Source organism: Erpetoichthys calabaricus, chromosome 9 (genome assembly GCF_900747795.2).
Source record: "Erpetoichthys calabaricus chromosome 9, fErpCal1.3, whole genome shotgun sequence".
NCBI classification, from domain to species: domain Eukaryota; kingdom Metazoa; phylum Chordata; class Cladistia; order Polypteriformes; family Polypteridae; genus Erpetoichthys; species Erpetoichthys calabaricus.
Genome location: NC_041402.2, coordinates 36042495 through 36057453, shown reverse-complemented (window position 1 = coordinate 36057453; position 14959 = coordinate 36042495). Strand labels below are relative to the sequence as shown.

The 14959-nt window shown below is 35.0% G+C and overlaps 1 protein-coding gene across 1 annotated transcript in view; it reads left to right on the top strand.

Annotated features, from left to right (window-relative positions):
• rpgrip1l (RPGRIP1 like) overlaps positions 1-14959 on the top strand; it is a 209977-nt gene that overhangs the window by 71726 nt on the left and 123292 nt on the right. Inside the window, exon 10 of the mRNA XM_051931527.1 lies at positions 8639-8778. Within this exon, the coding sequence (XP_051787487.1) occupies positions 8639-8778 (140 nt within the window). The remainder of the gene's footprint in view (positions 1-8638; positions 8779-14959) is intronic.

Here is a 14959-nt window from a genome sequence, read left to right as displayed (position 1 = left end):
GTTAAAGGTTGTGTCAAATTTTTTGAAATTATAGGGTCTTACCCTAAAGGATACCCAGGATTGCAGAGTGAATGAAAATATTTGAGGGGTAATTAGCTAACCTGTGTAAAAATAGAAAATAGCTGGTAATTACCATATATCAAAGATTTTCCAGTGCTATTAAAGTTTTAATTTAAGTACTGAAGAAACTGAAAAATAGTTCTAGAAATAAATCTCTTTATATCAATGACAGAAAACAATTGGGGAAATACATGCATTAGATGGATGTAGGTGAAAATCTCCACCTCCTTTTTTCCATACTGTACTAAAATATTTTTGCATTGGGCTGTACAGTAGTGTGTTCTGTGCAACTTTTTGTGTTAAATTATTTCTGTTCCAATCCGTTGTAGCAATACTTTCAGGACCATGTGGCCTTCTGATTGTGTGCTTTAGTAAGGCAATTATGATTATCCCAGTATTGCTCAAATCAAAACACTCTGAAAGCTTGTTTTGAAACTTAATGTTCATCTGCCCTTTTCCACCTATTGTTACAGGTATCTGCTACCCCCTAAATATGGGCTTTTCTAAGACTGGGGTGATGAGTGATTAAACAACATTCACCCCCAAATTTTAAAAACTTAAAAAGAAATTGTATTAATTTCTAACAACAGAAGCAGTCTATATTCAAACCTGTGTCTAAAGCTGACTACACAAATTCACCCCTCACGACCCAGCTAAAGATTAAGCGGGCTTAATAAAAGTATGATATGGTACAGTATGTATGTTTTATAAGCATGCATTTTACATATGTATATAGTATAATGCATATGCAATATGTGTATTTGTCAAGATTTTATTATGTTACAAATTTAAATTATTAGTGTTATTTCTGATTTCTAATAATTTAATTTAGTTGAATTGGCCGATACCCATTTAAAGCTTAACAGAACATTTTAAATATCATTTTTAAACACTAAAATTACTTTTTTTAATATACATTTAAAAGTCTTGTTAGTGCCTGAAAGACATAATATATTTGATAGCTTATGAAAAGTTCATATTTCAGGTTGTGTTTCAAAGAATAAAATAAGTTACTACTACCACATTTTTAAGAAAGTTTCTTTGTTTTAAGAGTAAGAAATTATCAAATGTGGTCAATCCAGTGCCAGGTGCGTTAGATGAACTACCATTCAGCAAAATTAGCAATAGATGTTTACCTGTATCAGTAACTTTTCAATAACCACAGACCACTAGCTTTGAAAATAAAGTTCAGCAAGAACCAAATACATGATTAAGGGTTAAGAATTGATATACTGAGTCTCTCCACAACTTCAAAAATTGGGTGTAGTTTAAACCTTTTCTCAAAGTTTTGTTTCTCCATGTACTCTGCCTTGCTTTTTATCCCAGAACCATGCAAGATAGGTTGAGTGGTGACTGTAATTAGTCTGAAAGTATAAGTACTGTATATGAATGTGCTCTATGCCCCTTAAAAACTCAGGTAAGCTCATAGAGAAAATAAATAAATATAAATTACTGTAGCTATAACAGAAATCCCTGGTTCTTAACAAAACATTACAATGGACTATGTAAACATATTTGTGTTTTAGTTGCTTTTACAGTAAGGCCATGTATGCAGTTGTCCTCCTATTTAAAAGTGATACCTGATTACGTAACACTTCTCAGTACTTTAAATGCTAGTGTGACCAGGTTTCCTTTTTCGATAGCAGGCTTATTCCAGTGGACCTAAGCTACCCTAGCGCTGACAAACGGTTTAGTATCTAGTTTCACAACCTTGTACTTGGTAACAGACTAAGAGTCAACTTTTAGTTAAGAAACGGTTATATTCTACAACTTCATAGCAAGATTGGAAATGCATTCTTTCATCCATTTTATAACCTACTTTTCCAACATACTATGCCTGTCCCAGGAGCATAGTTGCAGGGCACACACATGCACTTACAGACTGAAGTAGAAATGACAGGTAACCTAACATACATTTGTTTGATTGTATGAAGAGAAACTATGATCTGAAGAAAATCTAATTAAGACAGGGGAGAATGTGTAAAATTTGCATAGATATTTACATCCAGGATTCTAGAGCTGTGAGGCAGCAGGGCTAAACACTACAGAATCAGACAGAGTTTGGGAACACATACTTTAAAAAATATACCCAGACACAGAAAGAGTAAAACATCATTATTGGTTTTAGGTGGGCTTTTGGAAGAATAAAGTAATGTTGTCTGTCTGTCATATTTGTTTAATTTTTTGCTCAGTTCCAAAAGAAAGAAATACAGTAAGTCTTTTTTGGCCAGAATTGTCTTTTACCCATATCCCTACTATATTGTTTATTTACTGTGAGACTTGCCAGTATTGTTTTGTATAAGCACATATATATGCAGGATATCTAACAAAATTCAATAGTTCTTCAGATAATGCAATTAAAGTAAACAGTACACACAAAGTATCTGCATTTTCAAAGTTAAATTATTAACACTATTTATCATCAGTCGTCTGCTTTCACCCAGTTACAATATGCTAGACTGAACAGCAACTGTGTAAAAGATTTATGAATAGTACTTTTAGGCTTCATACACGTTGTTGTTTCAGTGAGATCTTATAGTGTTCAATGCCTGAAACTTGATTCAAACTGAGTGTTTGTCATTCTTATACACAAAAATGCATTCAGTCTTATAGAAGCAGCAGCAGTGGTTTAGTTTGCATGAAATGGAAATGAAAGATCATCTTGTCTAGATATTCAGATTGTCAGGTTTGTACACTCATGTAGGTAACTATTTCAACTAAAGGACCTTGCATCAGGCTCTCCTTAAGTGAGTAATTAAATCTGAGCTTAGAGTGTTGTTACTCTAGGTATAGCACACTAGAAATACCTTAGTAAAATTAATTAATGTTTGCACAAGTTGAATTGGTGTATTGTTGGTTTTCGGAAGGCCAGTTTCTTATTCTAATAAATCTCTACACTGTTTGACCTTATTAATATAATAGTGGAGCTATGATACCAGCAGTTGTTACAGGAAGGTTCAAAGATTCATTGGGAATGATTAGGATTCAAAGAGATCAACACCACTGCAGAACCAGCTAATCATATGACAGATCATTATAGCACCATTTTAAGACCAGTTTTCGCCATTAACAGGGATGTGGCCCTATAATCTATTTTCAGCTAACTCTTTAATACCAAGGGCCCATATAAGCCATTGATCATTCACTATAGACACATCTGTCTAGACTCTAGACTAGTGCTGAAGTCCAACATCCAATTATTGGCATTGGATTATATTCAGCAGTAACTTATTCTTTTTTGAGACTGATGCTCATTGAACATTTGCTCATTGAGATAATATGAACAGTGCTGAAAACTGGACAACATTCTTGAATAGTATGCTGATATTCATCATCTTTGACAGCTAGTTGACCCTACTGTTTGCTTAGGACAGTTACACTGAAAGACTTTTTGGTACGGTTTTCTAAAAAGAACATTTCTTGAAAGAAGTAAGCAGCCTTCTTCATGGAAAAACCTATGTGATGTTAGTGTCCTTACTTCTCTCCATGGGACATTGTCCAGTAGAATACCTATGGAATATCATGAAATAATCACATGAAAAATGCATGAATCAAGCATTTACATGAGTCTGTAAATTGTGAAAAATGCATAATTAAATAAAATCATGTAATTATTATAAAATTCAATGTCATCATTTTATGCTATCATTTTATTGCAGATTTTTTTTTTTTATTCTGTTTTTATTTCACAATGTAATTTTTCCAAAAGGCACATTTCCAAATGGCTCTTTTAATGCCAGTGTTTTTTATTTCAAAACTAGCAGTCCCCCGCAAATGTGCCCACATAGTAGTGAAACAGGACAAACTTTAAAAATCAATAGATGCTGGCACTGTGTCTGATCGTGTTCAGGTCTGATGGGAGAGTGTGACCCACGTGGGGAGAAAAACATGTGGCTATGATATATCTGGTAATCAGCAGCTACACTTTAAAACACACGTAGCTCTGATCTCTCTCTCTCTCAAAACATCAAATGTTACTCCTTAACAATCTGTAGATGATTATGTCTGTTGAGACAACTGGTATCGCTAGCTAAGTAGAGTCAAGGTACACTCCAACACATGGCGAGAAGTAGACCAACTCGAATGGAGGCTGCCGTGTGAGTGAGGAGGGCCTGCAGCCGCTCTCTCAGATTTGTGCAAATAAATCGATACCCCAAGCGAACTATGATACTTAGTGCAATGAGAGAACTCGCAAAATCAACCGGAATATTCAGGCAAATTACAGTAATCCCTCCTCCATCGCGGGGGTTGCGTTCCAGAGCCATCCGCGAAGTAGAAACCATAGGTTTATATGGTTATTTTTATATTGTCATGCTTGGGTCACAGATTTGCGCAGAAACACAGGAGGTTGTAGAGAGACAGGAACGTTATTCAAACACTGCAAACAAACATTTGTCTCTTTTTCAAAAGTTTAAACTGTGCTCCGTGACAAGACAGAGATGACAGTTCTGTCTCACAATTAAAAGAATGCAAACATATCTTCCTCTTCAAAGGAGTGCGCGTCAGGAGCACAGGCTGTCAGAAACAGAGAGGAAAGCAAACAGATCAATAGGGCTGTTTGGCTTTTAAGTATGCGAAGCACCGCCGGTACAAAGCTGTTGAAGGCGGCAGCTCACACTCCCTCCGTCAGGAGCAGGGTGAGAGAGAGAGAGAGAGAGAGAGACAGAGAAAAACAAAACAGTGAAAAATCAATACGTGCCCTTTGAGCTTTTAAGTATGTGAAGCACCGTGCAGCATGTCGCTTCACGAAGCAGCTGCACTCAGAAGGTAGCAACGTGAAGATAATCTTTCAGCATTTTTAGACGAGTGTCCGTATCGTCTAGGTGTGCGAACAGCCCCCCTGCTCACACCCCCTACGTCAGGATCAGAGAAAGTCAGGGAAAGAGAGACAGAGAAAAGTAAGTTGGGTAGCTTCTCAGCCATCTGCCAATAGCGTCCCTTGTATGAAATCAACTGGGCAAACCAACTGAGGAAGCATGTACCAGAAATTAAAAGACCCATTGTCCTCAGAAATCCGCGAACCAGCAAAAAATCCGCGATATATATTTAAATATGCTTACATATAAAATCCGCGATAGAGTGAAGCCGCGAAAGGCAAAGCGCGATATAGAGAGGAATCACTGTATAGAAAAAAAACCCAATCTAAATCCGTTAAGTAATTCTAAAGAAGACAGACGTTGGATTTTACATATATATATAAAATATAGCTTATATATAAACATCTACACATGGAAGTGTGTGTCTCTGTTCAGTCCGGAAGTGGGAGGTCGGGTTAAGGGCTCCACCTCCGAGGAAATGCAAGCGAGGCCAGCATGTTGGCAAAACGGAACATCCAAAGACAGAGTCACTCACTTATCCGCTATTACACAAGCGAGGAGAGCATGTCAGCAAAACGAAACCTCTAAAGAAAGACAGTAGTTTAACTGCGATTGTACAAAGTATGTGAGCACGTCGGCAAAACGAGAGAGATGCCCAGAGTAGTTCCTTTCAATTATCTGACATCTCTACATTTCAATTATTTTTCTGACGATTTCAATAGTTTCTAGGACCCTGTGCTTTTTACAGCAAGTGCTTACACAACTAGTATATTATATATATATTCATGATGGTTGCATCATTTATCAAACAAGACAAAGACCAACAGTTGGAACCTGATCCTATTTGTTTATCCTTTGCTGTTGATTATTCTACCTGATTGTAGGTTGCAGGCTAAAGATGATTGATAGCATTACTTGCATTCCAACTGGTAAAGGCTTGGCAGTTGGCAGTAGGCTGATAAGAGGAGGGATAAGTAATTTTGCAGACAAAATATAAAGAGGTAATTTAACACATGATGCTGTTTTCGGAAGAATTAAGGATATATTGGAAATGTTCAGATGGACAAGTGCTCTTCATAATTTTAACATTAATGAAGAAGTCATTTGAAGTTTAAGACTGATTAAGCACCTTGTCCACACAGAAGGTATTTGTGAAGATAATTACATAGGTACATTAATGTTGATTGCCCTAGGCTGGAAATTCTAGGTGAAATACTTCCAGATAACTTTCTGTGCGGACATGCTGCTCAGTTGATCTTAGACCATTGGGAAACTCTTCATCAGGATGAATATTTTGAAGAACATTTATCTGTTCAAACATTCCCAGTATATTGTAAAATTGTCTTAAAATAACATCACATTGTGACTGACAGACTGCTGCTGTTGAAGGTAGTGGGCTAAGTGCTTAGTGACAGTAACTCATTAGGCAGGTACACGGATCCCCTGCATTCCGCCAGACTCGAAAACATTCAAAGAGACAGGTGAAGACTTTAAGAAGATAAATAGCAGCCCCATGCAGTAGTTGCATGTTGTTCTTAGTGGACTGTGAAGACAGAGAACACTAGTGAAGCAACAGTGAGAATGGGCAATCCGTGACACTTGCAGTACTACGTTAAGGAGGGGGAACTAGCTATGTGTTGTTCTCTGTTTGGATTTGTTGTTTTACAACACTTTTCCCATGGATCATGACAGTAACTAGGTGATTAGTCTTTTAAAGCACAGTTTATAATGTTTAATAAACACGTCCATTTTTCAGTTCAGTTACAATATGTTAAAATTATTTCTGTAAATTTTGTCTGCAAAACCAACTGTCACACCTGTTACTGTGTCAATGTTCTTGCCAGTTTGAATGAAAGTTTGGCAATCTACCACCTAAAATCAGGAAAAAGTAGTCTACAGGAAATGACTAAAAAATAGGAATAGGTTCAGGCGTTTGGTCGAAACTGTCATGAAAAGATGCATTCTGAAATAATTAATTCTGGCATTAAAATGGTCATTTGGAAATATGCCATTCGCAAAAGTCTTATTATTAAATAAAAACAATAAAAATAAGCCAATTTTGAAATGCAACCTACAATAATTAAATGTAGGGATAGCTACATTGCTGAATCAAAATATTTCATTTTGGCAATAATATTATTCCATATACACCCCTTTTAGAACAAATTCCACAATGTTTGGCTGAATGTGCTATAGGAAAAAATTTGGAATCACAACACATAGTGACCTGCACCAGTTTCATCTGTACTAATACTGCTCTGTACTGTTCTAATGACTACCACATATGGCTTCTTTCTGAACCAAAAAAAAGTTCCTTACAGTGTCATGAATTTATTAATGTATTGATTTTCTGAAGTTTTCTGGTTGCACCCAGATTTGATAGAGACTTGGTACCTATACCTTTAATATTAGGAGCAAGACAGAACCCAAAATCTAATAGGACATCTGTCCATCACATTATATTTATTCATACGCTTATATTTCATGTCACGGGGAGAGCTGAAAACTTCAAATGAACCTAAGTTGCACATCATTTAATGAAAGAGGTGTTAAAACTTGGTCAGCACAGCTAATCATTTTTGAGATGAAATTTACAAAATCCCAGACAAATACAGAATATATAAAACTAAGATTTAAATGGCAGGAATTATTTAAATGCTGTATTAAGCAGCCAGAACTGATACAATAGATATCAAAATTTTATACATTCTGATTGAAGTGTATTTAGTTTGCAAATGTTAACACATACATTACAAAACATTATGTCTCACCTTTTCTACCTTTAAATATTGAAACCAATCTTTCAGCTAATTGAAATGAATCATTTTTACAAATTTATATTGACATAGAACTGGTGGGAATTTGCTAAGCACTTTATATTTTTAGCAGGTTATAAATAAAGCTATTTTACTTATGTTCTATTAATAAGATTTTGGTAATATATTGATGGTTTAGATGTAAAAATCTCCAGATCATTTCTGTCTGGTGATGTTGTGGCTTTGTTTAATGTATTTTATTTTTAATTTGAGGAGAGAACTCATATACTTTTGACCTGTTAATGATTAATGTTTTGGTTGTCTATAGTCACTAAGTTTCCTGCTTTTCCTCATACAGAAAGACAAAGACAACTTTGTTGCAAATATTAATTCAGTCAAATATTAATTCATTTTATATCCAGACAAAAAGTCCTTGTCATATTGTGATAGGACCTTACAAGTCTGAATAGCCAATGTAAGTTCCCACCCACGTATTACCACGTCTTGGTTCCAGTGAGGCTGGGAAAAGTTCAGGTGGGCGTTAGCAGTTTTCTTCATTGTTCAGGAAGTTTGTGTAAGTGGAAAGGGTGGTTTTGTTAGCAGCCTGTTGCTTTAGCTTTTTTGGAGCTCCGAGCTCCCCTGGAATATGTAACTAAATTCCTTTCCTTGTCCCACAAACGCAGGCAGCTGCCAGGATTTCTGGCTATGAAACTCTAAATTAAGGCCAGTCCTTGCATTTATCCCACAAACTCTTTCATGTTCCTTAACCACAGCCTGAGTGAGGCGCCTTGGTTTCAACAGCAGCAGACCAGCATGTGTTTGCCTAATTCCTAAGACATGATGACAGCAGTCTTTAAGCCACTAAAAGCTTTTTCTTTCTTTTTTAATCTCTTCAATTATTTTTTGTTGATCACCTCAAATTCTCCTTATCCCTTCCCCCACTTTGTCCATCCATTTTCTCACACCTTTTTTGTCCCTCACTTTTTTAATTTCTCTATTTTTCAGTTCTTTTATTTCAGCCCAGGAGCAACAATGGAAACTTAAAGAGTTGCAGTTGAAACAGCAAATTGCACAACTGGAAATTTCAATCAGATCGGATCTTATGGACAAAAATAGCATCCTGGACAAAATCAAGATTGAAAGAGGTATTCAGATCCCTTATCTGAAGTTATTAATGTGGTTTGCATAAAAATAATTTTGGAAGTTTCAAATCTTTGCTGAATGCCAACAGAAAGAAATAACCAGTCAGGTAAATATAACACCCATGTTAGCAAACTCTGAACCTACAATATGCTTGGCTGATTTTGTTGTTAGCCAAATGTTCTTTAATTATGTCTTTAAACTCTGTACTGTGTCTCCTTAATGTAAGTAAATAATACACAGTTGAGATCATTGTATTACAGACAATTGCTGCCCATTAGTGACATTACAGCTGATGTATGACTCTTCTTGCAAACCACATTTTGTTGGGAATTCAAGTTCTCAAGGCAGCCAATCAAAGCGAATTCAAGAATATTTCGGTTAATCTATTGGGAGATTTATCCAAGTGACTTATTCAATTTCAAAACTGCCTGAATTATGCAAACCTCTTAAGTTTGTTGTTTCTTTTTTCATTTATATTTTATTCTTGAAAACATTCATTACTTTTATTCCATTTCTTATCATTTTGAATAGTGAAAACACATACAGGACATACTGTCATCAACCTAGTAGCCAATGTAATGTTCAATATCTAGATCTAATTTTTTATAGCTTCAAGAAAAGTATACATTTAATAAAAAAACTCTATATGTATTGAACAATCAATGAACAGGCTTACAAGTACGGTATGTTCACTTTCTGCCTCCTTGACAAGCCTGTAGAAGTCTACAAAAAAGGTGTTGTTCTCCTCTCAACACAATTAAATAAAGGGACAATATTTTAACATGTCCAAATTCCATCCTGATATAATCATCTTTGATCACACTGAGAAAAGTAATCTTTATTGGTTTAGAATTGCTTTGATTATTCTTAAAGAAGTAATCTCTTGAATATTATGTATGTTCTTGATTCAGAGGGGTATACCCTATACCAAGTTAAATATCACAAATAGGATGCACCTGGTTATTCTTTTCTTTTCTAGAGACTGACAGATAAAAACTGTGTATAGTATTCAAAATACAGTCCCACAATTTTCATAAGGTCCATTGAATAATTTTTTTTTATTTTACAAAATAATATTGTATCATCCTTTTTAATTGTTTCTGCACATTGTAGGATTTAGTTGTAAATGTTTACCCAGATTTGAAGATTATGGGGTCTTTTTGAACTGCTTTTTCAGCCTTGTTGAAATTTGTCTTACAAATTTACAAACTTCAAAATGTTCTATGTTTATCAGAATGAAGCCATTAATGTAAATTAGAAACAATAATGGTCCTAGAACAGGTGGAAGTCTGTCTCTATGACATTATCCTTACTTCTACTATCTAGTTTAAAATATAGTTTCTTATGTTACATCTGATGTCTTTTAGAATCAATATTAAACTTTTGATGCAGAACAATGTCAAAAAGTGTTTGATGTATTGATGTATTTGCATAAGGTGAGATCTTGAACCATACCTTTATGGTGAAATTCTGTTGAATTCCAATTGATGGTTTTCAGTTGGGGTTAAGCTTGCCGACTTACGTGGTATTTGCAAAAAAAAAAAAAGATTAATTTGATATTTGAGTGTGTTTAGTGTTGTCCTCTAGATTTAAAGTTAAGTCTTCCATGATCTTCACAGTTGAGGTTGTTTGTTCACCTATGCTGAGATTTGATTTACCATAACCTCATCAAGTTCATCCAGAAGACCTAGAAAGCTTCACCTACATCCTTCACTTTTTCATCTGCTAAAGATAATGCCTTATGTGTTCTTCTTGTACCAGTCAGTCATATCTGAAGACCATCCTGCTAACACTGTACTGAGTTTTCTTTTTCAACCCAAAAGTTTCTCTTAATGTTGTTGTCTTTCAGTGGGTCCTTGGATTTCTGCCTTGGCAAAAATCAGCAACGTTTTGGGTTTAGCTTTTTCCCTATTCAGACTTCATTAACTACCTTTTGAGATGAAGGAGCTCTTCCACTGGGTGACGGCTGATTTCATCCAGAAGAGAGTCCTCCTCTAGCAATTCCCAGCATACCCTCACCTATTTTGGGCTTCCTGATGCGTACAGCAAGTTTTCTGTCATACTGAGCCAGCTTGCCACCAAGTAATAATCAGATGACAGCTCAGTACCTCTCTCTCTCCACATGAATATTGTAGCACTGAGACTACAGGGTCAGTTACCTTTTAGCTGCAATTAAGGTATACAGTAGGTAGTATTATATCTTCAAGCTAAAAGAGTACACTTTTGCATTATCTGAGACATTGTTGTGACTGGGACATATGAATTTGATCTTCAGCTAATGAGCCAGCTCACCATAATATAAACACTTCACCAGACTGTGAAAAATATAGTCTAATTCAATTCAAATTTGGATATTGTACATATCTTTCTCAACTCTTACTTTCCAAAATGTTCACATGTCAAAACCAGAATATCCAGCTAAGTTGTCTCATCAGGCACCTGCATCACTGTGTCACAGGCTTTTGGAATGCCCAATGCTCAAAACTTACTTAAATAAAATATTGATCAGATAGTTGCAGACTTAACATAATCTCTAACCCTAATCCACATACCATAATACATTGGGGAAAGGAAATATTATTTTGCTTAAAATTACATAATTTCATATTAACTTTAAAATGAAGAGTCTAAAGGTACTTTAGAATCTGGCTGGCATTTTTAATGGTATCTTCAAATAATTTATCATACTTACCCTTTCATAACTTTGTTTGCTTCAAGATCTTCAAGCTATTCTAATACATCTTCTTCCTTTGCTCTGAAGATGGTTAGGGTGAGCAGATATTTTGTCTCTTCTGTATTCACTGTAGAATTGTTTGTCTGACTGATTTCACACTTACTACGCATTGTCATGCCATATTAAAAAAATGCACATTTAAAAAGGGAAAAAATATCACATAGTGAGTAAATGGAACTCTTTCAAGGACAAAATTGTCTCTGAAAAGCCCAAACACTAGTATAGTGTATAGTTCTTTGGTATATACAAATAAAAAATACAAAAAATACAAATAAAAAATTTGTTTCAAATAGTTTTCTTTTGCAATCTGAAGTCGCTTTATAAAATATATTTTCTTATTGAAACTTGAAGAAGAGCAGCCATGTAGGCTGATCAACCACAAGGTAAAGGGTTGGGATCCAGAAAAGTGACTAGTAAGACTGGGACAGACTGAGGCATACAAACCTTGGCAATGGAAACTGCCTCTTGAAACCTATGCAGAAGGCTGAAATATACAGGCTGTATATACTGTATAGTTGGACCCATATCTAAAATAACATTAGCTGTTCAACCAGATTTCTCGATCAAGGGTGGTATGTTATCTACTTCGGAGCTGCCAGACAGAACAACTCTCAGGACATGTGATATAATAATTTTCATAGGCCCTGGCTTGTTGTCTGATAGTTGGAGTTTATTTTTCTGCATGAAAAGGTCGTCAGAATTTTATTTGAAGAAAGATACTTTTAAATGAATAACTTATATTTTATACCACCACTCTCTACAAAATTGTTTTGCTTGTAAATGATTAAGGAAAAAAATGAATATTTTTTTATTAATGCATATGAAATCTGATTACATTAAGAGCCATATATAGCATATTTAAGTCTGTTGTGAGGAAAATAGTCTGCTCTGCATTACTTTAATTAGTGTCTTTTCAAAACAATTACTTTTTTCAATTTTAAATAAAAAAATCTAGGAAGGATGTGGGTATAAATTTACACTGAAGACTTCACAGAAGTATTACAAGATTAGATTTGTGCAATTTTATTACTTCGGCCTGCAAATGTCATATCTTAATTTGGCTTTACAAAAGGCAGTTATTGCTGATTTTAATTGAAATGCAGTTTTACCATTATAAAAGAATTGTAAAGCAATTATTGCCTACTAAATTTCTAATTTACAGATGGCAAACAGAGAATATTAGATTAGGTTTTTCTACTTAACTGCTTACCCAGAGGTGTAGAGAAGTATAGCTTTGTGGTTAATAATGAAAAAATAGCCACATAGAAATTAAATGTAATTCTGTTCTAAATTAAATATATTATTCAAGGTAATAGTGAGGTTAGCAATAGATGACCTTTCACTAATAAAGTTGAATATTGTTTGCTGCGACTGTGGAATGTGACTGATTAACCAGACAGATTCACATACAATAATATGTATTTCTGGTAGTGATACCTAATGCAACCTATATTAAAGAACACCTTTCTAAATGACAGAATACTACAAAAATGAAGAATGGAGCTATATATGTCTTGTTAGCATGCAAATTTGTTTGACTCTGCAGAGCACTTCACTTTATATATACTAAACACATGTTTTTAGAATAAAATAAAAGATATTTATTCTTACAAACCACCTCTTCACAATCCTCTCCAGCAATCAGCCACAATAACAAGACAACTTAAACAATTCTTCCTCCTCTCCTACCTCCGTTGAGTGTTGCCAGCTGCCTCCCGACCTTGACTCCCCAATGTGAGGCAGTGGATTCCTTTTAAGTTAAGTCATGCTGTGTCTTTGAGGAAGCACTTCTAATCCATAGAAAAAGTAGAGAGGTCCTTACTGACAGCATCCTCTATTGATACCCAGGGATCCGGACAGGGCTGCACTTCCTGACTCCAACTCCCAAGCACCCCTGCTGGTGTCCCAACTAGGCTACCATATGAGGACCACTGCCACCTAGCGTATGGGCAATGGAACAACTCCCCCTCCTCGACTTTTATCAGTCCATCCATTAACCATACCACCCGAGTACAAATTTCATTTTACGCCAAGGCTGATGTGTTGAGTGACATCAGCACAAAGCACTCTTATTCTGTTCATCTATAGAATATATTTACCCAGAAGCTTCTGTCTTTCTTATGTTCCACTGTTTAAATGTAGTTGTTCAAAGAAAAAGGTTTGCAAAGCTCTTTGAGATAGTATGTACTATAGAAAGAAAGGCTGTTTGGTGGGATAGATTTCTGAACAGATTTTAATGGTCCCGTCCATGTCAAAAAAAGTCCACACAAATTTGCCAGAGGTTCTGGGCTCATTTAAGGAAATGTAATGTGCTACATGATGATGTTCATATAGAATTGACCCTAAAATGCCACATAACTTGGGAGGTAATCTGTATGTGGTTACATGCTGGGTATTTAAATAGGAGGAATAAAGCGTTGCTCAAATTGATTCAATAACAGATGTTCACCTTTCTGACTTCTTAATCAATAAAAGTCTTGCTTCTCACTCAATCAGTCACTCACTCACTGAAGTCACAGCCAGGCAAACACAGGATAATACACATTTTTTTTATCGTCTGTCCTAGTTTCAAATCACTGGCTTTAAACATACATCCATTCTCAAACTTGCTTAATCCAAGGCAGAGTAGCCCTGGGCTAGAGCCAGCATTGACTTACCAATCAGATCAAACTGCTTATTACTCTGGAATATATTCTTAAAGGGGTTGGCTAAGTTATTACCTACAGTTCACATACAAATCTATACACAAAGACATTTAAGACACTAACACATCAACATGAAGTCAGGATTGCTGTTACTTTTTGCATACACAGATTTGCATATTTTGCTTAATGTTTAAAATGCTATACAAGTGATCCAATGCATTTGCATAACAGTTTTTTTTTTTTTTTTTTTAAATATCCATACCGGAAGAAGAATTTATTCTGATACACTAGATGAAACAGTTTTTCACCCACTGCTGTAATGGACTAAAGCATTAAAAATAATAGCCCTTTTTCAGGTCTTAGCTTTTAGAGTTTTTCCAGATCTATTTATCCAAGTCATAAAGAAATAAATTTAATGAAAATGTGAAAATGTAAAAGGCTAATAGATTGCTACAAACAATTACAATCTTAAATTCAAGATTATAAGGAAAACTTATGGTTCTTATATATTAAAATGTGCATTTGTATTATTTTTATATTACTCATCAATAACAATAAAAAAGACAGGATTATGCAGGTTAGATTTGATAGTCTTTTGAAATGCATTTTTAAAGATAATTTCAATATTTCGCCACAGACAGTTTATGGGCATGTTAATTGAGTTGCTGAAGCCATTAGTACCGTAACTAAAGTTTGACCAACAAAATGGAAGCAAATCCAGCTGAAATCTGATTCTTAGGTAAAAGATTACTGTGTAATTTCTACTCATTATGTTTTTTCAACTACACCACATACTTATAACTA